Source organism: Phaseolus vulgaris, chromosome 2, assembly GCF_051622355.1.
Source record: "Phaseolus vulgaris cultivar YP4 chromosome 2, ASM5162235v1, whole genome shotgun sequence".
Taxonomy (NCBI): Eukaryota; Viridiplantae; Streptophyta; class Magnoliopsida; order Fabales; family Fabaceae; genus Phaseolus; species Phaseolus vulgaris.
In genome coordinates, this window is record NC_143499.1 from 47,417,557 (window position 1) to 47,433,179 (window position 15,623).

A 15,623-nucleotide genomic window follows, 5' to 3' on the forward strand; every position below is an offset into this window, starting at 1 on the left:
ATCACATAACCTTTAATAAAAAAAAAAATCCATATTTATAAAAATCTTGATTAAATTGATAAGTGGGTTTGGTTGAAATAGGAACCAATTCATTCTAATGTTTTTAATTAGATTTCAATTAAACTGTCAAATCGATTATGACCAAAAAATGAATGGATTAAAGGGTCCAATCCATTGACAAAAAAATAAGTTTTTTTTGTTATAGATTTCTTTAAGATATTTGTAATTACTAATATATATTTTATTTGTTATTGTTGAACTTAATTCATATGTATTAAATTTGTTGGTTTTATGTATGGCATGATTTTGTTGTATGATATTACTTATGAGATTTAAATTTTATAAATTTATTTATATTATTTTTTTATCAATTTTCTTTCGTGTCTTATATTTTTATGTAAAAAACTAAAATAATATTATTTTATTTAATCAATTCAGATGAGCATTAAAACTAAATATTTTAGCGTCTGTTCCAGTCCTGATAACTAAAAAAAATCACATACTAATGCCTTAACACTAATTTGAAATTAGTATAAAAAATCAAATTTCATTTTAATTTTAAAAAAGATTATTACAGCTATACTATTTTAAAATTAAATTTAACTAAATACTATTTTATACTATTTAAACTTCACAAAATAAGCAGATGAATTAAATAGTAAATAAATACACAAAATATGTTTAGCACTAACAACAACAACAACTTAATGTAATATGAGTAATAAGACAATAATTAACAGCGATAGTAGATGGAAGAATATACTAGAGGTTAACGAGGTCATCAAGATGGACGGCGGAGATATTCCCAACACAAGAACGAATGCTATTGGCTGGAGCAAGCAATTCCCGAATCCTGATTGGTCCACGTCATCATCTATGACATGTTTTAGCGTCAAGCTTAGTTAGGTTCAGGAAAAGACCAGGCTTCGCTAGAGTCACCATTCATCACACACTACATAAAAGGCTCGTCGCCCTCGTGCCATTTCCAAACACCAAAACCATTTAAACGCTCTTTCACCTTCAATTTCGACTCGAACATTCCAACTGAAATCGTTATTTTTCTTCAGAGGAAGAGAAAGAGAGAGGAAGAGTGAGTGTGAGAGACAGCAATGGCTGGCTCGTTGGCAAGCCGTTCTCTGATTGTTCTTGCCATTGTAACCTTCGGTAATCTTCATGACCTAATTCTAGATCTGATTATTTTATTTTATTTTTCTAGCTTTTTAGCTGTTTTTGTTTCAGTGTGGAAGTGAAAGCAATGCAATAGATCTCGCTTTGTTTTAATTTTTTTTGGTTTTGTTTTGCATGATTTGCTGCGTTAACTGTTACCTACAGCCAGATCAGATCAGTGAGTGTAGTGAGATCTTAAACAGTAGTTGTTTGTGATTTTGTAAATCGTTCTGTGGATTAATTCTGCAGTTCTGCATTTCAGTGACGTTTTGCGTTGAGAAGCCACGTGTTAGTAATGTAGTTTGCCTTTATCTGCATCTGAGAATTTTGTTAAAAGTTATTTGTTATCGTCGCCATCGTATTCTTTTTTTTTAGTTTGTTGATAGAGATTTTTATTATAAAGCCAAGTGATTAGTAGTCGCCATGGCAAGAAGTTTTGTTTTGCCGCGTTGCTTAAGAATTTTGCTGTCTTGTGTATTTTCAAAGTGTTGCCGGTTTCGTATTTTTTGTATTTGGATTTGAATACGACAACATCATGTAGTTTCCCTCCGTAGATAGTTAAATACGTTAGGAGACTAAAGTAAGGAGCCGTTATGGTAGTTTTGTTAAGGGATTCATATATTATTGTATTGTATAGTTTATTTTGCTGAATTTGACTCTGTTTAACGGGCATGTCATTACGATGAGTTTCAGTGTCGTAAAAAATGTAATTATGTAATTAACATTGAAAAATTTCTACATAGGATGTGTATTTGCAATTTCCATTGCAAAGGAGGAAGCTACAAAGTTGGGGACGGTCATTGGGATTGATCTTGGAACAACCTATTCTTGTGTTGGTGTTTATAGGAATGGCCATGTCGAAATCATAGCCAATGACCAAGGTAACCGTATCACTCCATCGTGGGTTGCCTTCACTGACAGTGAGAGACTCATTGGGGAGGCTGCCAAGAATCAGGCAGCTGTCAACCCCGAAAGGACCATCTTCGATGTTAAAAGACTTATTGGAAGAAAGTAAGACATTGTCAAGATTTTGATTCAGGTCTATAAAATTTGTTGAGAAAAAAGGTGTCTGACTCCTATCATTTGTCAGGTTTCAAGATAAGGAAGTTCAAAGAGACATGAAGCTCGTTCCTTACAAAATTGTCAACAAGGATGGAAAACCTTACATTGAGGTAAAAATTAAGGATGGTGAGACCAAGGTGTTCAGCCCTGAGGAAGTCAGTGCCATGATTCTGACAAAGATGAAGGAAACCGCGGAAGCATTCCTTGGGAAGAAAATTAATGATGCTGTGGTCACTGTCCCAGGTACGTGGAACAAATCATGATATCACTCCTGTAATGTTGATTATTTATCAATTCATCCTGTTTTTGTTTTCATTATAATTTATGACCTTTGTTCTTTCAAATACACAGCTTACTTCAATGATGCTCAGAGGCAGGCCACCAAGGACGCTGGTGTCATTGCTGGTCTGAATGTTGCTAGAATTATCAACGAACCCACTGCTGCTGCCATTGCATATGGATTGGACAAGAAAGGTGGCGAGAAGAACATTCTAGTCTTTGATCTTGGGGGCGGGACATTTGATGTCAGTATCTTGACAATTGATAATGGTGTTTTTGAGGTTCTTGCAACAAATGGAGATACTCATCTTGGAGGTAATTTTTTTAATGAGTCTTAATATGACGAAATTATTATGTAGAAGAAAGATTATTATTTCCACGAAGTTTTCCTCTGATGTTATCGCTTGCCATGCCATGTGTACTTCCCCTTACCAGGTGAGGACTTTGATCATAGAATAATGGAGTACTTCATTAAATTGATCAAGAAGAAGCATTCAAAGGATATTAGCAAGGACAACAGAGCACTTGGCAAGCTGAGGAGAGAGGCCGAGCGTGCGAAGAGAGCTCTCAGCAGCCAGCACCAGGTCCGCGTGGAAATTGAATCACTTTTTGATGGTGTTGATTTCTCTGAGCCACTCACCCGAGCTCGGTTTGAGGAGTTGAACAATGACTTGTTCCGGAAGACAATGGGACCAGTGAAGAAGGCCATGGAAGATGCTGGATTACAGAAGAGTCAGATTGATGAGATTGTTCTTGTTGGTGGAAGCACAAGGATTCCGAAGGTTCAACAGCTTTTGAAGGACTACTTTGAAGGAAAGGAGCCAAACAAGGGTGTGAACCCTGATGAAGCAGTTGCCTATGGTGCTGCAGTGCAAGGAAGCATTTTGAGCGGAGAGGGCGGTGAAGAAACCAAAGGTACTCTTATTTTTTCATTACTTGTCAGAAGTCAGAAATATTATTCATACAACAAGTAGATTGCTTAGCATTACACACTCTAATTGCTTTTGGAACTGTGGATCCAGATATCCTTCTCCTGGATGTGGCACCCCTCACCCTTGGAATTGAAACTGTTGGTGGAGTGATGACAAAGTTGATTCCCAGAAACACTGTTATCCCTACCAAGAAATCTCAGGTGTTTACCACCTACCAGGACCAGCAGACCACCGTCTCCATTCAGGTACGCTTCCATTGTTGGACTGCATTAAAGTGCATGATGCTCGTTTTTGTTCTGAATCCAAAATGCATGTCTCAAATATTTAATTCCTTTTTCTTAATACGTAGGTTTTCGAAGGTGAGAGGAGTCTGACAAAGGACTGCCGTCTGCTTGGGAAGTTTGATCTGTCAGGAATTCCTCCAGCTCCAAGGTTAGTTTCATGCTTTCACGATCATGGATGGTGTGCTCTCCAAATGTTGCTTCAATTGATATTTGTAACTAACTTGTATGTTATGTGGTAATTGAAAAGGGGCACTCCTCAAATTGAAGTGACGTTTGAAGTTGACGCAAATGGCATTCTGAATGTGAAAGCGGAAGACAAAGGCACTGGGAAATCAGAAAAGATCACGATTACAAATGAGAAGGGACGTCTGAGCCAGGAGGAAATCGAGAGAATGGTTCGTGAGGCTGAGGAGTTTGCGGAGGAAGACAAAAAGGTGAAGGAGAGAATTGATGCTCGTAACAGTCTTGAAACCTACGTCTACAACATGAAAAACCAGATCAGTGACAAGGACAAACTGGCTGACAAGTTGGAGTCAGATGAAAAGGAGAAAATAGAGAGTGCAGTGAAGGAAGCATTGGAATGGCTGGATGAGAACCAGAGTGTTGAGAAAGAAGAATATGAGGAGAAGCTCAAGGAGGTCGAAGCCGTTTGCAACCCAATCATCAGTGCTGTCTATCAGAGATCAGGAGGAGCCCCAGGTGGTGCTGACTCAGCCGAGGACGACGATGATTCTCACGACGAGCTCTAGAGATGTTGTTTTGCTTTAGATATGATGAGAAACAATAGATTAGTCGGAGTCCCTTAATTTTATGAAGGGGAGTTAAGAAATTCCCCTGCGCTTGCTTTTTTGGTGGCGATGATAAGATACTTGTGAAATTACTTGTACTTTCCCTTTTTTTCTTCTATTTTTACGACGAATCTTTTTCAGCTGTATGAGCCTGTTTAATTCCTGTTCTTTCTTGTGTTTGTTTTTGTCACGTTCCTCCCCGTTCCTGTGTCGCGTCTTTGACAACAAAGTGCTCGCTCATACTTAGTCTTTGTTTGAAATATCTTTTAATCTTAATTATAATATTTAATTCTTGAAAGTTAATAAAGGTGATATTTTTTAAAGATATTATAATGCCATTTTACGAAAATTCATGGCTATCTTGAATTTGTCATTGAATCTTTTCCTCTAGCTTGGACAAAGGGTGCTATTATTTAGTAGGATCAGAAAATGAAATGTATATTTGGTTTCTAATACTCTTCCAGCTCTTTTTGTATGTTTACTATTAACTGCATTAATACGTCGTTTCAATTATTTTACATGACAATAAATTGATTTGGTCGATTATGTTAATGCATGTTTGATCAGCATTGTAAGGAAATTGGACGTGAATGTTAGTTCATGGAGGACTTTTCTTACTCCGCCTCTATCCTTTCTATCCTTCTTATGTCACATTCATATTTTAATTTAGAGAATTACATAATTTAGAATGGTATTCTGAATTATATAATTTGTTCTGAATTATATAATTTGGAAGTCTGAATTCGATAGGAGCTTCTGGATTACGTAATTCAAACACATTTGAAAAAAGTTTTTTGGATTTTGTAATTCAGAGGCTAAAAAAGACTTTCGAATTATGTAATTCTGAAGCTAATTAGTATCATGCATATCAGAAAATAGTTTTAAATTATATAATTCGAAAACTAATTACGAATGTGAAAAATGATTTCCAGATTACATAATCCGAAATATTACATAAAAATATTTTATATTTTTAGAAATACAAAAATTTATACATATGGAGGTTAGGTGCATGAAGAAACAGTCTTCGTGGAGTGCATAATGAGGTTTAAATGAGTAGAAGTTAAGGATTTATGGTTATAAAATTAATCGATTTATGTTTTTGAAAAAAATGAGGGTTAAATTTTACATTTCCATGTATACGTCAAAATTTACTTCTCTGGATCTTGTTTGTGTTTGATTTGTTTTACCACAATTTTTCACAAATTCTATGTCCCAATCCATGACTGATTTTACCTCACTTCTCATAGGCGACTTAGAGATTTGTTAATGACATGATGACTTGAATACCTATATAATGATTTTTCTTTACAATTATTTATTGTTATTTTTTCTTTCTACTTTTATAACAATCTTTTATTTTATTAAATTATTCGAGACATTTCGTAATTTCATATAAAACAATTTTTAAATTTTTCAAATTGATTTAAAAAACAGTTTTTAATTCCTTTTTACTTGATTCATATTGAATTTGAATATGTTCATATAAAACAATTTTTAAATTTTTCAAATTGATTTAAAAAACATTTTTTAATTCCTTTTTACTTGATTCATATTGAATTTGAATATGTTCACTGCAAAAACTCATATCCATCCTACTTCTCACTTTCTTTTCTATACCCTACTTTCCATTTTTTTTTTCTTTCCTTTCCTCTTTTTAGAAAACTATTGGTCATTTTTAAAATTTCATTCTTATTTAAAATTCAATCACAGTGATTTTATTATAAGTAACAAACATAAAAAAATTTGTAAGTTTGTGTAAAAGAAATTTTCTTTTCTATACCCTACTTTCCATTTTCTTTTTTCTTTCCTTTCCTCTTTTTAGAAAATTATTGGTATTTTTAAAATTTTATTCTTATTTAAAATTCAATCACAGTGATTTTATTATAAGTAACAAACATAAAAAAAATTTGTAAGTTTGTGTAAGAAGTTTTTTTAGAAGTTTCTTTATTACTACATGATTTTGACAATAACTAATGGAATAAACAAAATTTTTCAAAAAAATGTAATTATAGTTGTTACTGTGTAGATGTACAATGAGATTTAAAAAGAAAAATAAAATAAAATAAAATAGTGTATATTTATTATTATAATTTCACTTAATGATTACTATTATGTTGGTTATATTCCATTCACAATATATCCATATGTGTACTTAGATAACTTATATATCCGTATATCTATATGTGTACTTATATAACTTATGTGTCTTCTCATTCTCATGTATATTTATATTTATTAAAATATATTATAATAATATTAATATTATTTATTTAAATTTTACATGCGTCATACCTGGGTTGCCGCTAGTTTATTAAAATGTGATCATCATCCCTTTGTAGTTTTTTTTTAATAAATACATTTATGATTTTACGCCATACTATACTTAAAAATATCTTCCTCCCATCAATCATCATTTTCCTCTAATTCGGTGAGGAAACATGATTACTAAAAAATATTTTTACACTGACAGAATAAAAGCTAGGTTGAAAAAGTAAATGAATTTCATCAATCCTGCTTGAGAATAATTTATTTATTTTATTAGGGGAGGGGTTGACTATGATCAAAATCCAGCTTTTGGATTTCCCGAACCAGCTGCAGCGACTCCCATCCCACCAACGCCATTTGACGTAGCTGCCACTGTGTCCTGAGCTGCATAATCTTTAATATCTTTAACATCCAATTCACTCACAAGTTCATCAATTTTCCTAAATTGATATGGCCATCTTGCATTGTAGAGAAACTGGCGAAGATCAAACCTATTATCCTCTGGTGAATAACTCTGCAAATTGATTGAAAGATTAACTTTCATTAGCCAACAAAAGATACAAGAATCAGCCAAAATCATAGGAAGCTCGGGGAGCTATCCTGATTTGAAGTGATAGTAACTGCATACCTCAGCATGGTAGGAAGGTGTCAAGACAGTCATTTTATGTCGATTGATAGAATGATGCTTGAAGAAGTATTTTACTTTTTCAGCTACTTGTGATGGAGTCAATTTTGCACCCCATCTGTAGCATAGATTCTACACCAGTAAATTACAAAACAAGTTATGATTGGCAGTGAAATTAGACAAAGTATAAATTGAAAAATTTATTCAGACAGCTAGCTTCAGATGCCAAAACTTTACTTCGCTTGGGTACACAATATCAAGTACAGTAATTATTCTTTCTGGTAAGGTTTTGAAAACGTGGTAGTTTACAAATCAATCAAGTAGGACTTGAGATACATGGAATAGATTTCTTCTGGCAATTCTTTAACTTAAATATCGTGCACTGGTTTTTGTTTTTTCATTATCTGACCTCCTGAAGTAAAGTAGCAACCAATGGTATGCTTTGACCTTTTATTAAAGATAGAGATTCCTTTTATTACTACAACCATATATGAAATTTGTCAAAAGGCTACTAAAGAGCTGGATCCTATCTAACGCTGATATTAACTGCACTTGTCCTTCAGGAGAAAAAAATGCCTGTTTGGAAGAGTCTATTAGATTAGGGTTGACTACGATTTTATTCTTTTCATGAAACCTTTTGCAAATAAAAGTTCACATCAAGAAATCGTCTATGATTTTAATAAGAGCAAACAATGTTTGCGTTAGGTTGTTTAAAAACAAGATCCTGCATTGTACTTTGATGCAAGTACAGTCAAAGGTGTGACAGCAAAAGTTAGTGTCTTCCCTTCCAAAGGAACATATCCAAGTCAAAAAGTTTCCGATCACAAAATAGTTTAGGTGCGCCTTGTAGAATAATGAAACTAGTTGCACTATCAAATGACTTGCAAAATTAGCTATAGGTCTGCAACTAGTAGGGTTTGACTTTTCTTAGCTTTGTGTTATTCCCTATTAGTTCTGGCCCAATAGGTATTACATTACAGGATGGTTACGCATATCCTACTACCACCTGTTTGATCTATTATGTTCAACAATTATCATATGGCAGAAAAAGAAAATGAAAGGTTAAAGACATAATCAAGACAGAATGGAGAAGCATGGGATAAACCTGGAACATGGAAACTGGACCACATCGGAAAATTTTCCGTAGTCTTCCATAAACTGATAGTTCCTCGTAAGTCATTCCCATATCGACTTCATCAAGCTGATCAACAAAGAATGAAGTATCTAAATATATATTTTTAAAACTTGATCATAAACAATTTACTAATGCATATAGTTAAAACCAAGTGCATCAAAAGAAAGACATAAAAGAGTCAAATATCCAACAAGCAAAAACTAATAGAGCACTGCTGAAGTCAAATACCCAAGGCTTTTCTTGCCCTGTTTTGAGGCTTTAAGATTTCCTTAATGTTAATTTTGCTAACATTTTGAAAGAAATATAAACTCCACACTATTTTCTTTTATAAAAATTACAGATAATGACAGAAAAACCAATTACTCATTAAGAGAGAAATCAACAGAAAATCTTGTGCCTGACCAGAAAAAAAAGCCTTATCCTCGTTTAGATGTTACGTCTATTCATTTTTCTAAGTACTATGGTATAAACCTTCAAGTTACTCCTTGAGATTGTATGGATTGGACATTTTTGTCCTTGAAATATTAAAAAAAAAAACCTCTGTTAGTCAATTGACTTTGTAAAAAACCATTTATTTTAGTCATATTCCCCCTTATTTCTTTGTCATTTTCCACTATACAAGACTAAATTTTGCAAATTTACGAACATGCAAAGGGTTTGTAAAGTTTCAGGGGCTCAAATGCCCAACCCATACAAACTCAAGAACTAATTTAAGGCTTTACTCAAGTACTCTGCCTTGTTCCAGGTTGGAGATTATTGCATTTAAAAAAAATCAATTTCATTTCTTTGTTTTCTTCCTCTCTTGTATTTCCCTGGCTTACCACATATTTTTATTTGTGATTGGATCAAGATTTGGACACTGGAATTTTCTATTGTTTCTATTGCATTATGAGGCTCTACAACACAATTCTGGTGTACAAACAAACCAATAACGTAACGGCCAACTTCTCTGTATAAAGTCAATATATTTGCACAGCATCCTTATGATCTGAGGTTTAACCACTTACTGCAACTAAAATATCTTTTGACCTGTCTGGGGTATTATTGACAATATTCGCTCACTCTTGTGCAAAAAATAAAATTTGAATTTTGCATTTTTATTGTTACCTTTGGTCAACTTTAAACAAAATTCCTACATTTCTATGCATTTACAATTTAAACAACAAAATCAAAATGTGATTCAAGATTAGTCTTAAATGGTGTAACATAACAGAATACCTGAGTGTAATTAGAACGTTGAGGTTCCAGTTCAGCTGTGGGTGGAGCTGCTTCAATATCTGTCAAAGATGAGTAACCAAGGTGGATGGCCGCCCATCGCAGGAATACCCGAAGGTCCTGCTTACTTATACTACCAATAGGATTTATATCTGCTGAGCTGCAATCATACTGTAAAAAGATATAAGCTGTGATAAAAAGGGCGAAATGGACAACAGATATGAGAGTGGAGAAAATATTTGAGAAACAAAGGTCTATTTTAAGAAATATTTTATGAATAATTACAAAATCACCTCAGTTCCCTGTTTTCAAAGATTCAAGTGTTATTATAATATTTTTGTACATTTCTAAGTACTCGGGAAAAAAACTTCAAATTTTGTAATTAGGGTAAAGAACAACATTTTCTTCAACCAAACTAACCCTAATAAAGAAAGGTGTAACCCAAAGCTGAATAGAGGTACCTTGGTCAAGTAACCGCGTAATCCTTCATCCACATTAGAGCTCCCCAATACAAGATAAAATCCAGGTTTGCTATGAACCCAAGGCAAAAGTGACGCTAACATGAAAGCTAGCACCATTCTGATTCGAGCCTGAATGTTCTGCAAGCTTAAATTCTCAACATTAGATCCACCATCAACCTGTAGAAACAAAACCACTATGAGGCTACCATGAAATAGAAACATAAAATATATAAGATGCTTCAATCTTTACTAGAAAAGTGGATTCCCCATAAAGATGCCACACAATTACTTTAATAGCCTGACATCCTGATATGGAGATATATTACAATATAAACATACTTTTGTGGACAAACATAACGTGAGTGACAGCTTTATAGATTACACGTTCTAGCAGTTGTCAATTATGATTGAGAGAACTCCTTCCCGCTTCATTTACCTTGTACTGTGGTCGTTTTCCTGTAAGTGTCTGGAATAATGACAAAAATGCAGACACAACTACATCAATGCTAACGTCAAGATGCCATGAACCAATTTCATCAGCCAGCACCTTGGCTCGGGACTTTGTCATTTCTGAACTGAAACAAAAGAAATTTTAGTCATCCATCACGTCTGAGTGATACGAACTGATTGATGCAATGAAATGATTTCTCAGTGTAGGCAAAGTGAAAAACAAATTCTAGCACTCAAGGGCTTTAGTCTTCCGGTATTTATGTTTAACACTGCACAACAGTGTAACTACTATTTTGATTGCTAGTAGTTCCAAATGTCCTCTCAGTCTCATAAGAGAGCACATGGGATTTAATAAATACTAGCATTAGATCAGGTATCCAGGATTACAGAAAGCAAGTATACACATTCCAATTTTCAAGATAGTTATAGTGGTTTTAGAAAGGGAAATCTATGAGCATACTGGTCAAAGTTATTTATGCTATATCATATTATGTTTCAATGACAAAAATACCCAACTTTTGTTCAAAACCACCAATATGTGAATTTAATCGGGGATTTTGAAAACACAATTGAGTGAAATAAATTAGAACCAAAACCATAAATAATGGTCCAAAAATTATAAAAAAAATAAAATGAGGGGCACCTCTTATACAAATGTGGATAGAAACTTTCGGAGATACAGCTAAACATTCTATAACAATAAAATTGGAAGGAAATTTATTACCTGTTTTCAGATCCCATAAACACAGTATAGAATATTCTTTTAGCAAATTCTCTGCTGTCTGTTGGATACTGGCCATCCTTATAGTTTCCTATTCGTATTGCATCAGCTTTAACTTGCTCATCCCCATTTGCAATTTCTGCAGGCAAATATGACGCATTAGCCAGTGATATCCAAACTACAAATATCATTGTCTTTTCCACCTTTGCCACATGAAAATATGACCCGTTAGCCAGTGATATCCAAACTACAAATGTCACATGTCCTTCTCGGTTTTATTATTGGCCACCATATTTGCAGGATTTCGAGAAGGAACTATGAATACTCACGTCTACTTTTGCAGCTAGTTCAGCTTTTCATCAAATATATATTACCTCTTAATCCTTCCCTGAGATCTTTATAAAGTTCATGCTGATCATAAGCTAGATTAGTGTTCACCTTAAGTATTTCTATATTCCTAAATAAGCAGGATGGTAAAGGCAGTAGTGTTGCTTCCAAATACTGTCACAGGTATCTGAAATAGAAAGTACACATAAATATAACCACACTTCTCCTTACACTTGAACTTACCTTTCACAACCAGCTGGCACATGCACCCAACAATTGCAGCAACAGAGGAACTGTCTGCTCCGCCAGAAAGTGGAAGCAGAAAACCAGATGCTCCACTTCTCCTTAAGTAGTCCCACAACCAGCAACCAGGTCCAAATGCTATTTCCTCCTCAGGAGTGTGGTACTTTATCTGTAATGAATAAATCATAATCAACTTAGCAGCTTGGATGTCTGGGTGATTGCAGCAGTAATGTGGTGAAATAAGAATCCAAGATGTCATAAATTTTAACTATCTTCAAATTTGCAACTAAATGAAAATAAACTAACCTTAAGTGGGAAAGAAATGCATGTTTTAAGGTTAAAAGGACGACAGAGACTGTAAGGTACTTCCACTGAAGGAACCTTCGTTTTACAACTTGCTTGCTCTTGGAAGCTACTTAAAGATCCTCTAAGGCTCGCAACCTACCAATGGACAAAATGCTAAAGGAATCAAATCCAACGTCAGTTATTGATAGTCTTAATGATTCTGTACATTGATATATGGAATACCATGCAATACATACCACATCCAGATCTATCTGAGCAACCACGACCTCAACATCCTTCAAAGAAAATTGAGAACCCTGAGCAACAATGTCTCCATTAACCACAACACATGCACAGCCATCTGTTGCAAAGACGGTAAATTGTAGACACACAGAAAAAAAAACTTAAATGAAATCTGAACAAGCTAAATGGAAGTTAAAATGTCCTTATACAGACTTCCAGAATATGCAATGGGCACAAATGTGAAAACTACAAATATCATTCTATTAAGAAAAAGGTTTTTCTACCATAGTAAAGGCGACTTCCATCACAGCCTTGTTGATTACTATACATGTAAACCCCTCCGCGAGTATGAGTGGCGCCTATAAAAGCATGAACACGAACATCAAGCTTTCTAAGTTGGTGGTGACTTCCACTTGCATTCATAATCACTTCAACCCCGTTCAATGCAAGCTCAGAATGAGGAGGATCTGAAGTAAAAAGCTCTTCACAGACTTCAGCAGCTATAGCTCTGAGAATGGGAAAATGATTCATATTTAGCAATTGATAAACATCTGCCTAAATCTTGCAAGCACTCAATAAACAAAACAAATACATGCAAACACGCAACACAATAGTTTAAACACAATAATTCTCAGGTGCATGAAGGAATGGAAAGGTAAATAAATAAACTAATCACTGCATGAATGCAACACTGATGGGTATGTCAACAGTAAAATACAAGAGAATAAACCGTATTTGTTAATAGTATGTTAAGTACACATAAAATAAATAAAGCCTATAATTTGTTTAATTTAAGGACTGATCATTAACCAACGATTTATCATAACTTCGGAACCATATATATGATTTTACTGGAAGTGGAAAGGACAAAACTTTTTTAGGTGCTATAGTATCTATCAGTCAAGACACAAGGATTAATTTCTCCAGGCATTAAAAATCATTTAAAGGATTAAGCTCTTCCTACATGTTTTTTTATACCTGAGGATCAAATCCCTGACCACATGTTTAAGAGATAAGATTATATATCAACTATCTCACTCCATGTTGGTGACACAGCTTCTATGTAACAACAAAAAATGAAACAGAAAACTAAATGAGTAAACAGTGTATACAATGACAATGAAAAGGGTTTTTACAGTTTCACCAGATCAATTTAGACTTTTACAATAATCACCTTAAAGAAAGATATAACAGTAGAGTGCAAGGATACTAAACTCAAACTTATTTATAACTTACGTGTCTTGAAACTGCATGAACCCATAACCGAATGCAACCGACTTCTGGCCTAAAGCCTGAGAAATTTCAAAGGGCAACTGAAAATCCACAAGCTGATCCCTTTGCTTCCAAGCCGTGAACCATCGAAGTTCTCTGTAATTGCCATCATTGGCAAGACACATCTTCGGTCGTACCATAAGAATCTTCCGATTCAAACAGAAAACCTGACAATTGTATCGCTCCGAACCTTTGATAATCGGCATGCCGAAGCTACACAAAATGCCATCAGTCCAATCTCCAAGCAGCAAATCTTTCAAGCACTCCCATCTGCAGACAACGAAGCCAATTCACAGTTTCCTCAGAATCAAAACACCTAACACATTCCTTCGTGAAACACACACCGCGAGAGAAAAAAACAAAGGCACATACGAATGGTTAACAGTGTCGAGTTCCAAGAAGTGGTCTTCGCAGCCATAACCAGGAATCTCGAGTTCAGGACCGAGCCTAACGGAGGCGCCGGCTTCTTTTGCCTTGGCTATGGATTCCTTGATTTGCTTTGCGTTGCAATCGAAATCCATCGCCCATTGATTGAGATTGCATGTTGCAACCTTCAAGAGCCTCATCGCGTAACAGAAGCGTTATTGGTTCGCAATTTGGGGTTCCTCAATGCCACAGATTACAATTGTAACGAAAACCACAAAGGGCTTTTTAACTTGTATTCTGTGCTTAGAACTTAGCTTCGATTCCACGAAGCTATTGTGAAGATTATGGCTTCTTTTCGTTGTTCTCTTCTACACCCTTGGACGGGTTTTTTTTCTCGCTTCCCTCTTCGCACGTAATACACTTCAAGAACTCACTTTTCTACTCAATTTCACTTCCAACCTAATCATGTTTAAAAATTTCTGATTAAAATTTGTAACTAACTATTTCATTTATGATGCTCGAAAACACAGACATACGAGATTTGTACGTATGTCATGTATTGATGGATGGAGTGTTTAAATAAAAAATATATATATTAAATTTTTAACAATTTTAACATGGTTATAATAAAATTTTATAAAGAAATATATTAATTTTTAAAAATTTAAATTTATTATATAAATTTTTATTACAATTATAAAAATAAAATATAAATTCTTATGAATATAAAAAAAATTAAATATATTTATACATAATATTTATTGTGAATTTATATAATATATAAATCTGTATTTTAAATTTTAAAGATTATACACACGTTAATTTGTGTCCGTTTATACATGTGACTGTAGTATATGTCCGTATTACAAATTCTTGTCAAAATTTATTAAAATTTTAATTCGAATTTTCAAGTCTTAAATATATAATTTATTTTTATTTTAATCAATTAATAAATTATAATATTTTAGTTTAAGTCTTGAAAACATATTTATTTATGTTTTGTCTAGTTATTATATTGACCCGCTCAATTGTTTGTCAATAGAGATAATATTTATCATTTCTAACACGTGTTTTAAATTAATAAATACGTAAACCACGGAACCATGAAAATAATAAGGAGTTCAAATAAAATGTTTAATTCGTTAAATATCTAATATGGAAAAATGGATATTTATTGAATACTCATATCAAATTTGTCATCGATTATAATTTAATAGCTTTAGATTGTTCATTCCTTTTTAATGTGATGTGGTAAGATAAACGTTCTACTTTCTGTAGTAGGACACTTTATCTTTCTAATTATGTTTGGTAATATAAACTGCAAAACTAAGAAAATATTAATTAAGGTAATAAACGATGTTTTAAATTAAGATAACTAGTTTTTCTATGTATGTAATTTTGATTAAGTAATATATTTATTATTTTAGTACATATATAAATTATTGTTATTTTATTCTTATTTAATAATCTATTTTTAAAATGTAAACTTTTCACCCTATT

General features: G+C 33.6%; 2 protein-coding genes across 3 annotated transcripts; one reads left to right on the top strand and one right to left on the bottom strand.

Annotated features, from left to right (window-relative positions):
- Nucleotides 1-751: 751 nt before the first annotated feature.
- Nucleotides 752-4,658, top strand: LOC137812762 (luminal-binding protein 5). The gene is made up of 8 exons (XM_068614952.2): nucleotides 752-1,164; nucleotides 1,911-2,178; nucleotides 2,258-2,472; nucleotides 2,581-2,823; nucleotides 2,944-3,423; nucleotides 3,531-3,685; nucleotides 3,790-3,872; nucleotides 3,972-4,658. The coding sequence occupies exons 1-8, from the start codon at nucleotides 1,110-1,112 to the stop codon at nucleotides 4,471-4,473; spliced, it is 2,001 nt and encodes a 666-aa protein (XP_068471053.2). The 5' UTR covers nucleotides 752-1,109; the 3' UTR covers nucleotides 4,474-4,658.
- Nucleotides 4,659-6,895: 2,237 nt separating this feature from the next.
- LOC137812753 (carbon-nitrogen hydrolase family protein) lies at nucleotides 6,896-14,639 on the bottom strand. 2 transcript variants are annotated; one of them, XR_016518876.1, is made up of 13 exons: nucleotides 14,130-14,639; nucleotides 13,722-14,027; nucleotides 12,770-12,993; nucleotides 12,500-12,603; nucleotides 12,264-12,398; nucleotides 11,958-12,126; nucleotides 11,391-11,526; nucleotides 10,653-10,786; nucleotides 10,217-10,393; nucleotides 9,759-9,926; nucleotides 8,511-8,606; nucleotides 7,409-7,537; nucleotides 6,896-7,294 (listed from the first exon to the last, which is right to left on the bottom strand). XR_016518876.1 is itself a non-coding variant. In XM_068614939.2 (13 exons), exons 1-13 carry the CDS (start codon nucleotides 14,321-14,323, stop codon nucleotides 7,076-7,078), a joined length of 2,196 nt encoding a protein of 731 aa, XP_068471040.2. In that variant the 5' UTR covers nucleotides 14,324-14,639; the 3' UTR covers nucleotides 6,896-7,075. The 2 variants fall into 2 exon arrangements, 1 of the variants encoding a protein (XP_068471040.2); XM_068614939.2 differs by having other exon boundaries at nucleotides 10,653-10,791.
- Nucleotides 14,640-15,623: the final 984 nt, after the last annotated feature.